General features: G+C 47.9%; 1 protein-coding gene across 2 annotated transcripts; it reads right to left on the bottom strand.

The window, feature by feature from the left end:
• Positions 1-242: 242 nt before the first annotated feature.
• On the bottom strand, positions 243-18,859 carry LOC120812512 (solute carrier family 45 member 3-like). 2 transcript variants are annotated; one of them, XM_078097570.1, is made up of 6 exons: positions 18,714-18,859; positions 7,888-8,219; positions 5,556-5,746; positions 4,788-5,472; positions 2,822-3,087; positions 243-2,732 (listed from the first exon to the last, which is right to left on the bottom strand). In XM_078097570.1, the coding sequence occupies exons 2-6, from the start codon at positions 8,033-8,035 to the stop codon at positions 2,310-2,312; spliced, it is 1,713 nt and encodes a 570-aa protein (XP_077953696.1). In that variant the 5' UTR covers positions 8,036-8,219; positions 18,714-18,859; the 3' UTR covers positions 243-2,309. The 2 variants fall into 2 exon arrangements, with proteins under 2 accessions (XP_077953696.1, XP_077953695.1); XM_078097569.1 differs by having other exon boundaries at positions 7,895-8,219; positions 18,714-18,845.
• Positions 18,860-19,281: the final 422 nt, after the last annotated feature.

Below are 19,281 nucleotides of genomic sequence, written 5' to 3'. Positions count from 1 at the left end.
AAATGTTAGTGTTATGAAAATAAATAAAAAACCTATAATAATGAGGTTATCAGGTTACTTATTCGCGGTAAGCACATCCCCCCAACTGATGTAGACGTATGATAACTATAATCAAAAGGCTTTTCACATTCGATTCATTAAAATATTTTAAAGTTGTGTACTGTATGCAGAATTGACCAATAATTCATCTGTATTTCATATGAAGGAGAATGCGTTTCATAAATGTACTTACAGACACCTAGTTAACAATGCAGTTCTTTTATTTTGTATAAAATCTATTTGCTAACTGCATATTCATACAGCATTCGATGGATGTATGATGAAAATGTCACACAAACACACCCTTTTAATTCACCGCATTCATGACGATAACACACGTTACCGAAAAACGGATTTGAAAAAAACCTGATCGATCGCATCGACTTGTGGCCTCAACATAGTCGGACCATTGGCACTTGTTTTGTGTGAAATTAAAAAAGACATTTGGTTTAGCGCAACAGGGACTGAAAACAATTCAGTGAAATATTTGTTGTGTGTTTATATGTTTACGTTTAACTCAACCACAGCTCCTGGATGAGAAGAAATACACGGTTACATGTGACCCAGATGAGGCAGTATTGTCAACTACACCAGGTAGTAAAGACAAATCAGAAAGAAGTAGTGTGAAAGGAATTAAGTTATAGCGGCAATCACCCAGAGATGCTAACAAAGTTACAGGATAAAGCAGGTAATGATAAAATAAATTATGCTTGATGATGCTTCTATAGCACATCTATACAAATCATTTTTCTTATTCACAGAAACAGCCTTCGTTCTCGCACCAAAGAGATGAGCCAAATAGTTTAATAGGTGCAAATTTAGTAATAAAAGCATAATAAATAAATCCATATGTACAAAAAAAGATGGAAAAATGTACAGGCACTTGTAAAACAACCTTCTTTAGGACATTTCAGCTACTCGACCAAACTTGGGGACAAACCCTGCGCCGCGTTCACTTCTCTCGTGCTGAGCACTCCTCAGGCAACGAGATCCTGCAGGACGGTTTTAAGCAATTCATCTCGAGCAGGACAGAAGATGCTCGGATGAATTCCCTTTGCGTTAGGAAACGAGCGCGGTGGTTAGACCATTCGACCGCTTTTAAAAGTTGAACAAATGAAGGCCACGTTGCAATATGACGCATAGTTAACACGGGCCGTGGTGACGTCCATACAGCTCATACTGACTGGTGTGGGGGAAAAATAATCAACACATTCACACCCTCACGTCACCACTTTTAAAAATGTACCATTTCCTCACTGTCCCTCTTTCCTCCGTGCTATGCACCCCACACCATCAACCCCGCCCCCTACACAGACACACACACAAGCACACACTCCAAATCTGCTACCATCAATATACAGTGTCAACTCACACCATTTTTCAGTAACCCAATATTTACTTCACTTCACTTTTGGTCTTCCATGAATAGGTTCAATGAAGCAAGCTTCCATCAAACATCCCCCGACATGTTTACATGACAGCATTATGCAAAAAGCCCGCCCGGATGTGGTGGATTGTCATTTGAGAATACTATAAAACATGAAGGTTTAGACTTCATGGGAACTATTAAAAAAAGAAAAAAGTATATATTTTTTTAGCAGTGGCTTAAAAAGGACAGGATGAAACACAAACAATGTACTAACCTGAGACGACTGTCCTGATCAGGAGCATAGTTGGACAACTAGAATAGATTATTCTTGGTTAGACAGAACTCCCTTGATTTGAATATTTCCAGTTCTAGTAAACGGTTTCATTTTTACATCCCCATATAACCTCACCTCAAAAGGTTGCATAACAGAACTCCCATAGGGATATATTGGTCCTTGTCTTACCTTGAGGTGCGCTTGGTATTCACTCAGTGGAAAGGAAAACGGCCATTAAAACTGAGGGCAGTGTTTAAAAGGGGTTGGCACTTAAAAGGGTTGTGTAGTAGGATTTGGCAGAATCTAGTGGTGAGGTACCTGGTCGCTCGCTCGCTCGCTGCTCTTCCAAGACAATGCTTTGTTTAAAATTTTTTTTAAAGATATCAAAACAAAAATGTTTTGTATGTTGGGGCCAACTCCTGACACCCCATCACAGAAACCCCTTTCCATCATAACCCGACAGGCAATTCCCCAACACAGCGCGCTCACAAGTGCAGACACACGGTGCTTGAGCAAGCGAGGCATCGTGGTGCACCGTTGGGTTTCCGCCTCATGGAGCCCGACGGATCCATTACGTCCTTCCTGCGACGCCGTCGCTCTCCAGATGTTTTTTGCGTCACGCGAGTCTCAGTTTTTGAGGTCCTTCTGCTCAAAGACGATCCAACTGGCCAGGTAGATGGCGACGGTGCCGAAGATGGCGGAGCAGGCTATGTAGGCGGTGACGGACTGCGTGAACTGAACGATCGTGCCCATGAACAGGGTGGGGAAAACCTGAGAGAGGAGAAAGGTGCTGTCCAAGATGGCAAAGTCCAAACCCACGCCGCGTTTCTCACGACCCGAGTCAACCTCCTCCTGTTCCCCGCCGCCGCAGCTGTTAGTTGAGCTGTTAGTTGAGCTGTTCGGGCCGTGCGGCTGGCCGAAGAAGGCATTCTCGTAGGGAGACCCTGCCGTGTGGGTCAATCTTCCCCCCTCCTTCAAATACACAGGGTCCCGCTTGCTTGTGACACCGTTTTTATGCAAGCTTTGGGTTTTCCTTTTCGGCATATAGACCTGAAATGAGACAACAGAGGGCTCAGCTCATCACTCACACAGGTTTTGTCAACGCAACGTTGCGTGAAAGTTGTTAGCTCTTAACTCACCTCCTTCTCCTTGTGGTACATACAGGTGAGCGTGTAGGGCAGAGACTGCAGCGTGGCGTACGCGTAGCCAGTGAGGGACGTCATGATAGTGACCAGGAGCACGCTTTTGGACAGGCAGATGACCAGAGCAGAGACTGTGAAGCTCACCATGCTGCTCATGTAGACCCAGCGGAAGCCAAAGTGGCGAACCAAACGACTCATGATCAGCGAGAAGAAGGTTGAGGTAGCACATTGCAGGAACAGGCCCGTGCTACCCATACGGACACCTGAAAAAAAAGGAAGGAGGAGAAAAACGTTTAGCCACATTAAACTCGTAGCTTGTCGGACAGCCTTGTTCGGGGAAAAAGCTTTAACTATGGTTTCCTTGTTGCAAACCATTTTCAGGACAGACGTAAAATAAGACATCCGCATCATCTCCGATCATTTCCCCACGAATAAGGAAATAAAAAACACGCAGCGTGCACAGCCGTTCTTATGACAACTCCTAGCTGGTGCACTCACATGAGCCCAAACTTTACCGTTTAGCCCGTTAGCAAAGTGGGACACTTTAGAAATTAACCCTTAATAAATAGTAACGAGTACTGTTGGTACCTTGGCCTCAGGTGTGGCCTCTGTCCTTTGACCGTCTGACCGAGACGGAAGTCTAAGTTCAAAGAGTTGCATACTTAGATTAGGAAAAATACGATTACGCTCAATTGCCTGCTGCATGGCGTCAAAATGTTTTCTATTTTTAAATAAATGGATTAACGGCCAGTGGGCTCAATGAACATTTACCAGTGGCGATATTGGTAGCGGCTCACAGTACGCAGTGCTGGTCCTTTGAGAAGTTCAGTTTGCGGAAGGAAAGAAAAGAAACTACAGTTCAGTGTTTGCTGCTACATCGATGCTGTGAATATCAAAATATAAAGAAAACATTAGTGTGCTTCTAAAGTAGAGTACAATTATACAAGCGTTTGCATTGGCTGTTTCAAGAAAGAAAGAGTCCATTAAAACATTTGAAGGAAAAAAGTGAACCAGTGATTTTGTAAGCTGCTGGAAAATTCAAAGCACATTTATTTCTCCCTGGAAGCCGGGGTGATGACACGTCTGCACTGTTATGTATTTCTGCTGCTATCAGCCTGATCTCCCGGCTTGCTCCCGGTGAACAGTGTGGGTCAGAAGTTCAGCCGCGGGGCAGAGAATTGCTTCTGTGAAAGGAGTGCGTGGATCACATTACCCTCGGGAAGCAAAGCTGCCAAGCCCACTTTGCAAACACAGCGGACAATAAGGACAGATATTCAAGCCCTCGGTAGAGTCAGAACGCTACCGAATGTGTGCGCTGGAGGACTGCTGCATTTTTGGGAAAGGGCATTGTATCTGTAGCACGAGCTTCACACATGTTTTGCATGGCAACCATTCCCAGTAGGAGAGCTGATCACATAAAAGGAAACTGTGAATGCAACTCAGCAGAGGACCTTGTTGCGGCTCAACATCTGCAGGTTGTGCGATGTGGTTTAATAACATCCGCCGAGTTTCAGATTAAACAAAATGCAGTGCAGACGGACCTCAGGATTCCACCGGACTTCAATGAAAGTTCTTTGTGTGCCGATTCCTTGACATTAATTCTTTGTGAGTGCGACATTCCTCGTGGTCCAGGAAGCACAGGGAGGAGAGACGGAGGAAAAGTAAAAATGTAAATTCTTTACTTTAACCTCTTCTTTTCTCAAGGGTTGTTTGGTACAATATCTAAAAAGACAAAAGTCTCCCTCCTCCACCATGGACCCTACGCCGCTTCACGTGGACCGTGAATTGGTTTTTATTTTCTTTCTTTTTGTTAAGATGAAAAGATTAACAGAGGAAGAAACATATTATCAAGAGTGTGCAGCCTCAATTAGCCGAGAGGAAAGTGTCTTTTTGTTGAAGACCGATGAAATGAGGTCGCATAACACATGACGGTGGTATCCGTATTATTAAGAGGAGATCTGACCTTCGGCGTATCTCTGCTTGGACACACTTCCTGGCAATGCGCTGGGCACGCCATCGTACAGCCCTTCCCCCACAAAGTCTGTGTAGAAAAGCATGAAGGACATGACTGCGATCCAGCTGCACAGTTGCGCCACGCACAGCCGCCTCATGACGTGCGGGACGTGGCAGTAGCTCCTGTAGATGACCGGGGTCATGGACCAGCATGTCCTCAGCAGGCAGAGCAAAGGCCCGGACTTCAGCCACCTCAGTTTGCCCTTCAGCAGGTAGCAGCATGAGCGCGGCACGCCGCACTGGCCGGCCTCCATGGCGCCGGCCCCCGGCTCCAGCAGAGACCCAGACGACAACGGCGATGCCGCCGCCGCCGAGCTGCCGCCGATGGCGCGCGAGGGTTCCACGGACACCCTCATGGTGGTGAGCACGCTGCAGACGAAGATGGCGGCGAGAAGGGAGAAGAGGCATCCGGCCTGGCCTCCGAGGTAGGCGGAGAGCACGCCGCGACTCCAGTCCAGCGCGGGCAGCAGGTAGCCCACGCAGCCGCCCAGGCTGACCATGCAGGAGAACATGGCGAAGGCCTGGCCGTAGTCCTCCTCGTCCTTGTACAGGTCCGACAAAATAGCCTCCAGCGGCGTGAAGCACACCTGTCCGCAGAAGTCGAGGAGGCCCACCCCGAAGATGAGGAAGCCCACCTGAAGCAGGATGGTAGAACGCGTGTCAATTTCTTCCTTTTCGGGTCGGATGGACGGTCAAAGACAATTAACGGGTGTCCTACCTGGAAGGTGCGGCCTCCCCAGGCGAAACGCGCCGCCAGTACGTCGGCGTTGGGAATGATGAATAGCGCCAGGAGGACCCCTAAAGACAGCAGCCAGATGAAAGGTCGGCGGCGGCCGTAGCTGCTGTGGCACTGGTCACTGGCAGAGCCAATCAGAGGGATGAACAGGAGGCCGAGCACAGGGCCGATACCTGCGGACAGAGCAGCACGGCACGGAAGCATTTAGGGACAGAATGTGTAGAGGACAAACAGCAAAAGACTTGGACAAAGGACGCACTCTAAATCAAATTTCGTATGATAGCCTGAAATCACAAATTGCACTTTCCGAGCAGGAAATATGTGCGAGCCAGAAAGCGTCGATGAGGTCGCTGCTGCTGCTGACGGCTGGTGAGGTTCCTGCAGATGGCCTGCTGAGCAGCTCAGCTGCCGCGCGTGGTCGGGTCCGGCTAATTGGAGCACACCGTGCTACATGCGGCGCCCACGGTCTGACACACGTGGATTATGCTGGGGGTTTGACATTTAAGAAAAAAGGAACCCCTTGGTGTTTTCGTTGGAGACTTGCAAATTCGTACTTCCCTGATTCAAATTCATGTCTAAGATACAAAAGAAAATGAAAATGAATAAATTAAACACAATCTACGGAGAAAAGGAACCCGACGGTAGAACAGGGTTATGTTGTGTGTGTGTGTGTGTGTATATTCATATAATACAGACAAAACAAATAGAAAAACACAACATTTTTGTTGTCTGAGACACAGAGACCGGGTGGGCGACAGCAACAAGAGACACACAACAAGTAAAAGTACCACCAACATGACGTCAATTCTCATAATTAGCATATAAATGAGTTATTGCCCTGAAACATGTTGCGTGCGGTCGAAGCGTAAGCTGATTGTACATGGTTAGAAATACAGAACTATTTGTGTTACTTTAAACTGCCACGTTGTTGATGTTAAATGTTTCCTAGACTGTAGACCTGATAGTCCCTCAGGGTTCTCTCTGTTTTACAGCTCTATTTACCTACTCACACACACATTAACATGTGACCTGTGAAAAACAGACCTTAAAGTGCTTAATATAACAGAGCAACAGACACCTCAGTTTTTAAAGTCACGCATAAGCTCGTCCACTGGGGGAAACGAGAGAAAGGAAGTAACAACTGGAGGATGAAGCAGCCAACAAACGTCTGTCAGATAAAGTCGAGAGCAGCCATCTGTGAACCCGACACGACTGCCCGAAGGAAATAAACTCTAACCCTCCCGAGACACGATATCTAGCTTTGTTCAGATATCACTCCGGTGAGAATGTGTGAGAGTATCACAGCGCCCGAATAACCTACAGCCTGTACGTCGGTCGGACACTGAGCAAAATAATAACGTAAGACGCCACGTGAATCAGTGGAGGAGAGGAAGCTATTATATTGCTGTTACTTGCTTATAAACTGTGCCTTATGCAGCTGTTGTACAAGTATCAAAATGTAGAGGTGTGTTTTTATAGCTCACACTGGTTTTATTAATATTACTACATGAAAGTATGAGAAAATAACCTTACTTACTTATTAACAGAGTAAACATTGTAAACAGGGATTTTTTATCTCAATTGTCAGCTTAAAGTCTAAATCTTTAACGCAGAATCATTTCCTAAATGATGATCCATTTAGAGTCAAATAGACCATGAAGCGGAGGAGGGGCGGGCTTATTGTGATTGACAGGTTGCTGGCCGCGCCCGCATTCCAGAGAAGGTCGCTTAAGTTTACGGGTCACACAAAGTCAAGATGACGTAATAGAAGAAATCCCCAGACTGACAGGGCACAAAGCAATGGACACCGTCTTGATGTGATTTCTGAATCAGTTCTTTGAAAACAAATGAATCAAATGTTTATGCTGGTGTGAACTGACCAGTAAAGAAAGTGGATGTGAATCACAGATGCTCCTTGTTTTCCAAAGTTCACCGTCAAGTGAATTCACTGAACTTCAATAAGCAACACGTGTCTCAGTCTGTCTGGAAACTGTGGCTGCTGCTCCGGGCGCTTTGCTCTCCTGCTGCCTTACAATTACCACCTCCCCAAAACAACAGAGGAGAAGTCCACGTGCTTTCTGCCACGTCCTCCATTACGTCTTTATGACCTGAATGGGACAGACGAGAGGAGTCCGGAGGCACAGTCTGTGCATGACCCCCACGATTACACACCGAAACTCATCAGATCCCATCTGTGGTGCACTTTAACGGAACCGCTGCCCACAAGCGATTAGACTAATTAAAATTATATCCAGTTTCCCTCCAGCCTCATGACAACGCAAAGCGGCCTGGTAACTAGATCCCGAGCCCTTACCCAGTACCATGGTCATGTAGCGCTCCTGGACCCCCGCTTCCAGCAGCAAGGGGGGCACGTAGGTGATCCCGGCTGCCACGCAGATCTCCAGCCCGCAAGCCAGGGAGTTCAGCAGGACCAGGCGCCACTGTGACCTCCATCCGGGCATATTTACACAAGCGGGCTCGCCTCCGGGACCGGCTAGAGGCGGGCGGGCAAGGGGGGGAGCGCAGGCAGGCGGATGATGATCCGTCCCGGGTGGGAGGAGAGGGCCGCCGGGGATGGACGGCAGCAAGGATGCGTGGGTGTCTCAGGTGACCTGGGGGACTCATCCTCTTCTCAGCATCGTGGATCTGCAGGAGCAGGGGGAAAGATGGATGAGGAGAGCTGTGAAACATGGGAGGATGCTTTGAGAGAAACTGAAAAAAGTGTGAGTGACAGTTGAGGAAAATGATGTATGATGATGAAACAGCCTGGGGACAGCAGTAACAACAACAGGCGGACGGAGGAGATAAGTCAACTTATTTCTCATTTCTGATGAGGCGTGCGTTGGTTTAAAGCAGAGGGAGAGAGCAGGAACAGTCAGACCCGCCGCAAACAGACACAACAAGGTGCTATACTTGCATTTGGTGAGATCACTTTCTGCCAATGGCACCCATCTGTTCTCTCCTTATCTCCAACAAGATGCGACGAATAACAGGAAACCTACTCTGATCGGAAGGTGATTTCATCCGATTCAGCGTTCCAAGGACGCTTTTTCAAAAAGAACTACACTCAGCGTGGTTACATGGATTCAAATAACTGGCGTAGTCGGACTGAAATCTAATTGTCCGTTTCATGTAAACACCTTTGTCCGACTATGTGCGGTCCAACTACGATCCGACTAACACCCCTGGATAACTCGATCTAATCCAGTTCATAGTTTTTGACTATTGCGGCATGTAACGGTGAATCGGATAAGGAACTGCACTTTGCGTCTTTGCGCATGCTTGAGATCCCGACGGCGTCTTCTCTCTGTTATCAAATCAGCCAATAGCGCGGTTCGCATTCGCTGTACTCCTATTAACATCATGCACAAATAGTAGAGGGACGTAGCTTCACCTTGCTCTCCGTTCGCCATCTTTCTCGTAATGTTGATGTTGATGTTGTTGTTGGTAGTGGTGAAGCGGTCAAGCGGAAATGGGTGCATCACAACTAGTTGTAATGAAAACAGCGCCACCTATCGTATCGGATATGACATGCTTTCGGCCAATACCATCATGTAAACTACGGGTGTAACAATTCATCCACTGAATCGATTAATCGCTTAATATTCTTGCGATCCAACTGAATCGATCTGTGCTCCGCAAATCGGCAATCCGGATGACATATATCGATAACAAATCGATTGAAATGGTACATAATCGATTGTATCAATACTTGGAAACTGCATATTGGATTTAAGTACAAAAACGGTGTGGATGTGTGTTTGTTTGTTTGTTTTTTAGCACTTTAGACACGTTAAACGTTACTCGATTCAGTCTGCCTGTCTGTGACGTCATCAGTACGCAGCGGCAGCCGCGCGAAACTCTGAACAACAACAAAACACGGCGTGGAGGAGACGACTGCGAGCGAGACATTTACAAACCAACTTATCGATCCAGCGTCGAATCTTTCCGGCCATCTACTAAGGCGCCGTGGGATTAAACAACGGCGACAGTCAGGACCTCTAGCAGCGTCACCGCTGCAGCAGCAGAAGGTAACTCCAGCTCTGCAGACACCTCAGGCCTCGCCAGCACCAAACTCTACATCACAGTAACAATTGCCAAGTTTATCTGTAAAGACATGCAACCCTACAATGTGGTTGAAAATCCGGGGCTCTGTAAATTGATCCAAACATTGTGTAATTATTGTGTAATGTTTACATTGAAAATGGCACTTGATTCAAATAAAAGGTTAATTCATTTGCCATTAATTGTTGTTTGCTTGTTTATAATATCCATAATTAATTTAAACCTGATTTCCTAACAAGAAACAACAGGGATCTCAGAAACTTTGCCTGCACTGTCCAGTAAAGTTACTGAATCGATTTCAAGTCACTGAATCGAATCGTTCTAAATTAACCCAGATCGTCCATGAATCGAATCGGCAACCTTGAATCACAATTCGAATCGATTGTTAAAATGAATCGTTACATCCCTAATGTAAACACAGTGAGTGAAAGTATCTAGTCGTTCCAACTCAGGTGTCCCTAAACGTCTGTATTTAAGCCCCACTAGCACGTCTCCCTGCATCTAAACCCCCCCGCCCCCCCTCCACATCCCCCCACTGGCGCCTTTCACCACCTTAGAATCAGCCATGTTAACCGAATGCTGTCCATGATGCCGTCAGAGTTCCTACGGGTTCCCGGCCCGGGCATTGTGGGCCGCATTGATATACAGGCTCTTTGAGAACCTGGAGGACAAAGCGACAGTGTCGGCCGGCCGGAGCGAGCGGGGCCCTTGGTCACAGAGAGAGACAGACAGAGAGAGAGAGAGAACCATTTCACACCCGTCAGATCCTATTCCCACTGCCTGGGCACGCTGAAAGACACCCATCGGGGGACCGGCCTCTGCCCCACAACAACCCCCTACCCGCCGATTCTCTGTCTGTGTGTGTGTGCACATCCCCCTCCCCACCCCCGCCCCCCACCACTGCATTTCGTCCTCATCCTTGCTCCACACCTGAGGTCAGCTTAGTTTCTGACCTGCATTCTAACAGCACCCCTTTGACACGACTGGCTGCGCCTTTCGGTTCTGAATCGCGTTCTGAAATGCTTTCAATTGTGGCCCCAGCTTGATGCTGCATCAGATGTTCTGCGGCCTGTCTGGAAGCCGCATGCTAGTCAGATTCCAGGGTTTTTAAAAATGGAGCGGTTGCGTGAGTCTCGACCCGAGTGCCGGGTGGGAGAGTCAGAGTCAGGACAGAGGGAAGGCCGGACTGAGAGAAAGCACTAGTGTATGTCCTGAAGCATTCATCACTGCATTCATCCACCTCAAAGTCAAACAATAAAACCTTTTGTGCGAATATGGGGGCCATTAGGCCAATTAGATGTTTGTGGCGTGTGCACAGAGCAGCACGGAGCTCTCAGGGCGGAGGAGAGAAACACACACACGCACACACACACACACACACACACACACACATTGCACCACTCACTTAATGACACCTCTGACTCTACAATGTATTCCAGTCATGCCCTTCATCGCGCTCCTATCGCTCCGGTGCACAAACACACGCACACACGGTTAGACAAAGAGCTCCCTCTGCAATTGTCCAATTGTTATTAGGATATCAAACAGCACAATTACCACATTGGGAAAGTATCAATGATCATGATACAATTTTTGTTCTGTTCTTTTACTTGCATCCGGCCGGCGTACTCTCCTCATTCACCTTACGCGTTCAAACAAAACGAGCTGGGCTGCTGGTGGGAGGGTGGGGTCTGTGTGTGTGTTTGGGTGGGGGGGGCTTTTGTCGGCTCTGCCATTGCCCCATTACTATGCCCTATTCAGCTGCACCCCCCCCCCCCCCCCCCCCCAAAAAAAAAACTGTTCTAAATGACGTATTCTAAAGATACAAAACAGCCTTTGTATACATAGTGCCAGGGAGAGTCATTTGATATAGTGGGCTACAAAGTCCACTTCCAAGTCTTTTATTAACGCAGCGTTCATATAGATGGTAGGATGTGGGTGTGTGTGTATATAAAGAGTTGAGCAGGAGGGAGTTGGGCTCCAGCTGAAGGGCTCCGGCTCTGAGGCCTTCCTCCCTCCCGGTCCCCGCCCCATCGATGCCTCGCCCATCGATGTGATGCACATTCGGTCCCTATCTGGACCTCTGGACTTCCCTAACGGCTGAAATGACACATTATCCAATTGTAATGCTTACATTTCACGTGGTTATGAGTCTTCATTTCTTTAACCTGTGATTATTCAGGGATGTTTCTCTCAGTTCTGTGCAGCCGGTAGCAAGCTCCCCTCACACGACCTTTAGACCACCAATCAGTCTCCTTCAGCTCCTCACACCTGGATGGCAACATGGAACTTATTCCACAATTAAAAGAAAGTGTACCGTTTGATTTGTGTTCTGCCTCCGACAGAACTGACCGTGCTGACCCGAACCCCCATTGCCTGTAATCTTAAACCCACATCCGTCACCGTGACCCCCGAACTCGCCTCTCACCGCAAATCACGTGACCGTCGTGGCATGTCAAAGACAGCGCCAGCAGGCGCGTGACTGTCTGCCGCTGATTTTCGCCTCCCGTAACGAGCCGTCTAGTTAAATGAAGAGTCAAGCGGTCGCCGGGTGGTTCCGGCTGAAGAGACAATCTCAAAATAGGTCATTTCGGTTTAAAGTGAAACGAAGTCAAGCGCGGGATAAACGCTTCCGGTATGTTTTACTGTAAAAAGGGGAAAACCCTCAAAGAAATCATTCACTACACCAGAAGTCCCCAGTGCAGTATTTTAAAAAGCATCTCCACGAGAGAGTAAAGCGTTGGTGCTTATCTGAAGGAGACTGCAGCTGATCCACACGGAACAACTTAACACACACGTGTGCAAATTGCTCTTATCAGGTGAACATGTGAGGAATGTATGTAATGTAATGCAGTGTGCAATGGGCTGCTCTGGCGTGGGATAATTAGGCCGAGTGTGTGTGTGTGTGTGTTTGAGAGGGCGAACTGAGGGAAGCTTCGGCTCAGGGAGGGTGACCGTTATCATACCGGCCTCATGCAAATAGCGCGACAAAGGAGTGCAGCAGAGTTGAGCGGCGTATCCCCGCGGGCCGCAGCTTCACAGTCCCTGAAAACCTATTGTGGCGAGGTGAAAGGACTAATGGGGGCGAATGCAAACGCTAATGAGTTCTCATTCAACAGCGATCAGGTGTGTTTACATTCAGTTAACAGCGCAGACGGCGTCTTAATCAGGTTTAACCAACAAACCGTTATGAAATGAAATTATTTGAAGGAGTTTAGTGGTCAAACTAACTCAGTAACTGTAAAAATCGTATTCAAGTTAAATCATTAATGTGATAAGACGTCATGTAATATTCATCTGGGTGTTGAATCAGTCTGTTGGAAATTGCCTTTTGATCAATAAAAAGAAAGCGTTCTTGTGAGGATGCCAGTTCAGTTCAGTTCGTTTAATGTAAAAACGTGGCTTCTCCAAAAGAAAAAAGGAATGAATGGAACTTTACTAATATTAAGACACAGGAGTTATTTCATTTCATCACATTAAGAGTAAAAACATTGGTCTTGACTAAATGAAGGCAGCGAATAAAATCCCAAATGCAGGATAAAAAATCTTTACCATTTCAAAGCCATGTATTAATTATGTCTATCCTTATTTGCACATTGAGGGAAGACAATGGTATGAAAGTACGATGAGTGCAAAAGAACAGAATGAGTAGGAGTGAAGCTATTTGGCTAAATGAGACTCACCTGCCACTGAAGCAAAGCTCCAAAAAAGGTCCAACTACAGACACGCACATCTGGAGATTGAGCATCTCGTACTTTTCCTACGATCGACACCCTCCACTTGCAAAGCACATCTGCACACGGCTCCTTTGACCACCTGCTTTGACTCGATGCTCCCGGAGTCAGACTCTTTCTCATCCTGCTGCCTCGTTGCATCTCCCCTGTTCCCTCCTCTCTCATTTAGCCCACCTCCTCTGCATCCCTCCCTCCCTCCCCCGTGTGCCTCAGCCTCTAAGGTGGGAACTGGGGAAATCAGCACTAGAAGAATTCTGTCACCTTCTGTCCGTATCCATCTCCCAAAAAATTAAAACTCTGACCTGGAATATTATACTTGGAGACAAAACAAATTAACAGACATCGTCTAACAGCAACACCATTCCCCGACCCGTCCTCCTCTCCATCTGTAACAACTCCCTAGAGGTTCTGCTTTGTACCCCCTGACCCAGTATCATGTTCAGCTGTCTCAGGCCAGTGGCAGCCGCCCCACCTCTCTCATTACCCCCCCTCTGCCCCCCCGCAGCCCAGTCTCAGTCCGGCTTACGGTACCGCATGAGCGCTTGTCCATGGACGCACACATACACACAATCACTCAACCCCCGGTAGGCTGCCATTTCTGTACCCCACGCCTGGTGGCCAAGACTAGCCCTCTATAGAAAAGCTTTTAATTAGATAACAGTGAGAGGTAGAAAAGAAAAAGTGGAACGAAGGGAGCTCTAAAATGGGAAAGGGTGGTTAATGGCAGTGGTAGCGGTGGGTGGTGTCCTAACTCGCCAAATGACGTCTCACGCCCCGACACCGCGCCTGTTTCTGATAAATCTGGATAAGCTCACGCAAAACTAACATTGCCCTTCCTTTGAAAGAGTTGGCAAGTGTGCGTTATCTGGCCAGAGCGCCGCCGCCCGCCTCGAGAACAAATACGCATATCTCCAACAAGCACCACGCTTGCGGGGGGGGAAAAAGGGAAAGAGAAGGTTTGCATTGTCTCGGCACCAGGATAACCAGATTGAAGTCCGCACAATGAAGTATGCAGTCAACAACACCATTTTTTTCCCACATGGCACGGCTCCTGCGAGGGCCGGCCAAACCCCTGCGTGCCCATAATAAGCTACGACACACCGCTCTCTGCCTCGATGAAGCCAAAATGGTGTGTCAGAAATAGAACTCGAGGGCCGCTGCTCTCGGACATCGTGGCCTGGGATCCAGCAGAGAGCCTATATGCCAACCACATTACCCGCGGGGCGGACGGTGGGACGGAAAAGATCAATCACTCACTGTGTGCGCGCCTATGCCAAATTAACCTTTAAGCAAATACGTGACGCCAATAAATAAACGCGGAGGTACCCTACATACCCGACGAGAGGACCGGGCGTTTAACGATGCCCACGAGTCCTCTGTCCTCTGACAGAGCATGGACTGTCCAGGCCTCTTCTAGTCGGTTCCTTGAGTTTAAGAATGCCATCACTTGTCTTGTCCGATAACGTGGTGATGAAGTGATGGGGCCGTTGATAAAGCCGCGCGCGCCAAGAGGCCCACGGGATACTACATCCCCTCTGAGATTACTCAGCTGGCTGAGAACTGCTTTACAAATGTTTGGTCTGATAAAATAAGCTCAAACCAAAAGAGTTGAGTCAAGAAACAAATGCCAGGTCCGATATGTTTTTTAAAGTGGAAATTTGACATGTATTGGCGTGAAATGCAGGGTTTTCCACACAGAATGCAGTTTCCATGGTGATATTATCAGTTAATAATGGATTAAAAAGGAAAGTCCACAACAGAAGCGCTGTCAAATAATGATGCAGCAATCCTCTCTAATTTACGATCTTATCCAAAAGTCTAAACAGCAATGCCTGCAACATTATGTCGATCATGCAAATGTTCTTTTCCCAGAACAGCAATGAGATGAAGAATCACCAGATTTGGATGAAATAAAACCTACAAAATAAATGGAAACCGGCCATTTAAAAAAGAGAAAAAGGAGCAAAACTGCATTTTTCAGTTCATATATTGAGAGGAAAATATTAATTCACTAAAGTAATCATGTAGCATTACACCGCCATTGTTAACGTGCAGAGCAGCACCTGCTTGCTTCCCGAAGAGGAGCCTCACTGCAGGACACGCGTTATTCACCAGAGGGGAAATGTGCGACATTAACAAGCTTGGAAAAGTCGATGGACTTTAAGCCATGATTTTGACGGCGATCGGAACCACAAGGTCTGTATCAACTGCATTTGCAGATGCAAAAGATGTTGATATTACAGCATTCCACATAATAAGAAATACAACTTTAAATTTGATCGAACACTTCAGTAAATTAAAACAAAAAAAACATACATTTCACTCAAAACGCAAACTTTTTACAAGTCTGTAGGTACAGGATCACTCGACAAGGGGGCCGAACATGAACAGCCACTCTCTTAAAAACACACACACACACACACACGTGACAGTTTTGGGGGGGTGGGGACGGGGGGGAGCGCCCTGGGATGTGGCAGGCATGAACTAGCACTTAGTTTCTCAAAATAAAAAGGCGAGTCAGTGAACCTAGGGAAGCTGAGGGCAGAAAGACATTTCGGAAAGCGGAAATGGAGCCGACGAGGCCTTTCCAGGCTGTTTTCAAGAAACCTCCATCACCGAGGTCATGAACCCTGCTGCTGCACGGATACAGTTTACAGAGCGGGACTGACAGAAATACGGACGGATGGACATCGACGGGTCCATTTTCCAGCTGTTGTCGAAGCGGTAGCAGCCCTAAAAGGCACAATGATTAACGTCCCAGTCAAACCAGATGGCGAAGATGGAACTTTCTCTGCAACCAGCAGCACGGACAGGAAGGCACGAAACCACACACTAACACACACCCACACACACGTGACCCGCCGTGACCCTCCACGTAGGAGAGCGCACAACGCGAAAAAACATTTTAGTAAACATCCTGCCCACGGCCACGGAGTGCTCGGCAGACGCATTTCCATTTAATGAAGCCTTCCCTTTAAAAACATTCAAATCCGCAAGTTTCTATCCCCGTGCGTGGCCCAACCCACAAACGGCGGCAAAAAAGGCGGCAAAAAAGGCGGCAAAAAAGGCGGAAGTCTACCCTGCGCGTAAATAACAAATGTCAATCGTCGGCAAAAGAGGCGTGCAATCAGGAGAAGTCTTCTCGCTTCCTCTGGCCCTCCGACAGGCTGCTCCATGGCAATGCAGTCCACAAACGGGACGGCGTTTGCCGTTGACCCAGCGTGCGAACGCCCAATCACACGAACACTAACGCGGCGGCAGTGGGCTTCAAAGAGCTCGCACAGATGTTGACTGAAATCGTAAGCTGGAACCTCTCCCCGAGGCGCGGGAGCGTCTCGCATATCAAAAGGTCGCCCTCCGACAGTCAACAGCATCCCTTCCAGCTCGCTCACATGAAAGCCAGCGCGGCGGCGTCTTTTAGAATATGCAGGGTCCCACACTTCAAAGAGCGCCGAGAGCCGCGTCATAACGGGGGAGAGATGATCACCCGTCACACCGAATGAACGCCACTCACATCAGCCCATTACTCACTGTGTGACTGCGTGCGGAAGCTCTTTCGCACGCACCACATCATTGTGTTAATGCGCATTCAGGTGTTAATTACAAAATGATTGCTCAAGAAAAAAAAAAAAGCCAAAAAGCTCCCACACACATTTTGCAAGGAGCGATTTACAGGCCAAACCGGAGAGGACCAACGGTACCAGTCGAGAGTTTGGACGCACCTTCTCGCTTGATTGAGTGACAACCCGAGCGAGGCCCTCCCACCCACCCGCCGCCGTCCTCGTTCAAGGTGCGTCCAAACTTTTGACGTCAAAACAGATTGGTGTCCTCTCCGGGGTGGGGGGCACAAGAGGTCTAACCACGCAGCATCCATCAGAAGCCGCTCTGGGGGGTGGGGGGGGGAGGGGGGTCATGCGTCTCCCCTTGGGAGACAAAAAGAGGACGTCGTACCCGTTTGTGGAGGAGGAGGCCGAGGACGGCCGGTTGTTGAGTAGACTGAATCTTAAAGGCGAAGACAAAAGATGAGGAGGAGGTGCCCAACAGGGTTCAGGGAGGAGAGTCTATTTCCCCTGGTGGAATGAATAACACTCGAGGGCTCTGGATTGGGGGGGTCTTTGTGTGTGTTGTCACGGCCATCGTGACAATAAAAGTCCCTCTGTCGTGGGTTAGAGCTGTTTAACCTTTTGATCCTCTTCCCCTTTAATGTGGTCTTCAATCATGGAGGGTGTAATACAAAAAAAACTGATTCTCACACACACACACACACACGGAAACTCTTAACTGCAGCTTTCGAGAGAAGTTTAGGCTACTTGAAAACCCACTGTATCCTTTAGAGATTCAGATGAGAGGCTTTAAAAAGTAGACAAACCCAAAGGTAAGTGTAGAAACATTAAGGCAACAGAAGCTTTTTAAGACTTTCCTTTTTTTGAACTGTAAGAAAGTCAAAATCCTTCTTTACTTTTACAACACTGGGCTATAACAATAATAAAGTGACGTATGGACAGTAAGCCACTAAGTGGATCGTTTCAGGCAACGATTGATCCAAGAGTTTAAATAGAAATGTGCCTGCTGTTACTCTACTGGGACTGAACAGCTGGAATATATTCCTGCTTTGCACTGCGGATTACAACAAGAGAGGACTGCTTCCAAACCAAAGAGATCCCCGCCTGCTTATCCACAGTAGAAATGTGAAGGCTAGCACACTAAAAATGTTTTCTCAAATTCAATACAATACAATACCTGATAGTGTTCGCAGCTGCAAGCAGCAAAGCTTCCCTGGTTCCCAGAAACCACAACAACCCAACCGGGGGATGCAAACAGCGAGGAGGAGGAGGAGGAGGAGGAGGAGGAGGAGGAGGAGGAGGAGGAGGAGGAGGAGGAGGAGGCGTTTCGCAGGGACCGTTGTGATGGTGCAGTTATTCTGCCACCATGGCACCTGGCACCGGTTCAGTGCGCGCACGGAGTCCGGCGAACAGCGCAAGGTAAGGGGGCTGCGGGGGGGACTTCCAGAAAGCACCACGCCGCTGGACCACAGGCTGCACCTTTCAGACCGACACAACCGCACGCTTTCATGAAAAAAAAACAATCATTAAAATGTTTTTGTTTTTTAAATCACCGTTTTTTTGGCGTCGCACGGATCAGTGCGCAGCGGCACCGGGGACACAAGCAGGTGTCTCGGGGGTTTGCTGAGGTTTCGACGCGGTCAAGAGGCAGCCAGCCACATTACGATGAATACGTTTCAACCCACGCAGCGACGCTTACGGTTACAAAAGTACCGCGTCGGATTCGTCACTCACAGGAAACGATGCTAAACGAGAGGCCGTGTCGGTCAAGTTCATACCGGTGGACGACGCGTCGTTGGAGGGCTCTCCTGAATCCAACTTCACCTCAAGTTGAGCGCAGCTCCGGCAGATCCGCGCGGCAAGTCGCTCTGCTCTCGACGTAACGCTTGTTGCTCAACTTGCGGAGAGCCAGATACCCAGCTGTGACAACTGCTGTCAAGCGAGCGCCGATCACAGCCGCAGCTTCCGGTTTCAGTTTTTCAAAGTTAAATGGGCCCCGCGATCAGACTGACTTAATAGCATCTTAATAACTCAAGGGACCCCAAAACAAACGAATGCTGTAATATATGTACACGCTTGACCAAACGGAGACACGCACATCATTTTTGTGTTGTTTTCAAAGTGCCCCATGATGATCACACACGACTTTTATTTTCATGAAGCGAAACCTTGCTACGTCCGGTAGTGATACCTGTGACGTCGTTGCATAAAATAGTCAATAAATTATGGCGGCAACTAACATTAAAATGACTATTCCACTCGTTCTGGGTATGAGTCATTACCTGGAATAATTCATTTGTCCTCATTTAACTTTTTGTGGCGGGTGCGGTTTCTAAGATAAATTCA

The sequence above is a fragment of the Gasterosteus aculeatus genome, chromosome Y, assembly GCF_964276395.1.
Source record: "Gasterosteus aculeatus chromosome Y, fGasAcu3.hap1.1, whole genome shotgun sequence".
In the NCBI taxonomy this organism is placed as follows: Eukaryota; Metazoa; Chordata; class Actinopteri; order Perciformes; family Gasterosteidae; genus Gasterosteus; species Gasterosteus aculeatus.
Note: the sequence above shows the minus strand (reverse complement) of the source record. Positions and strands in the feature narration are given on the sequence as shown.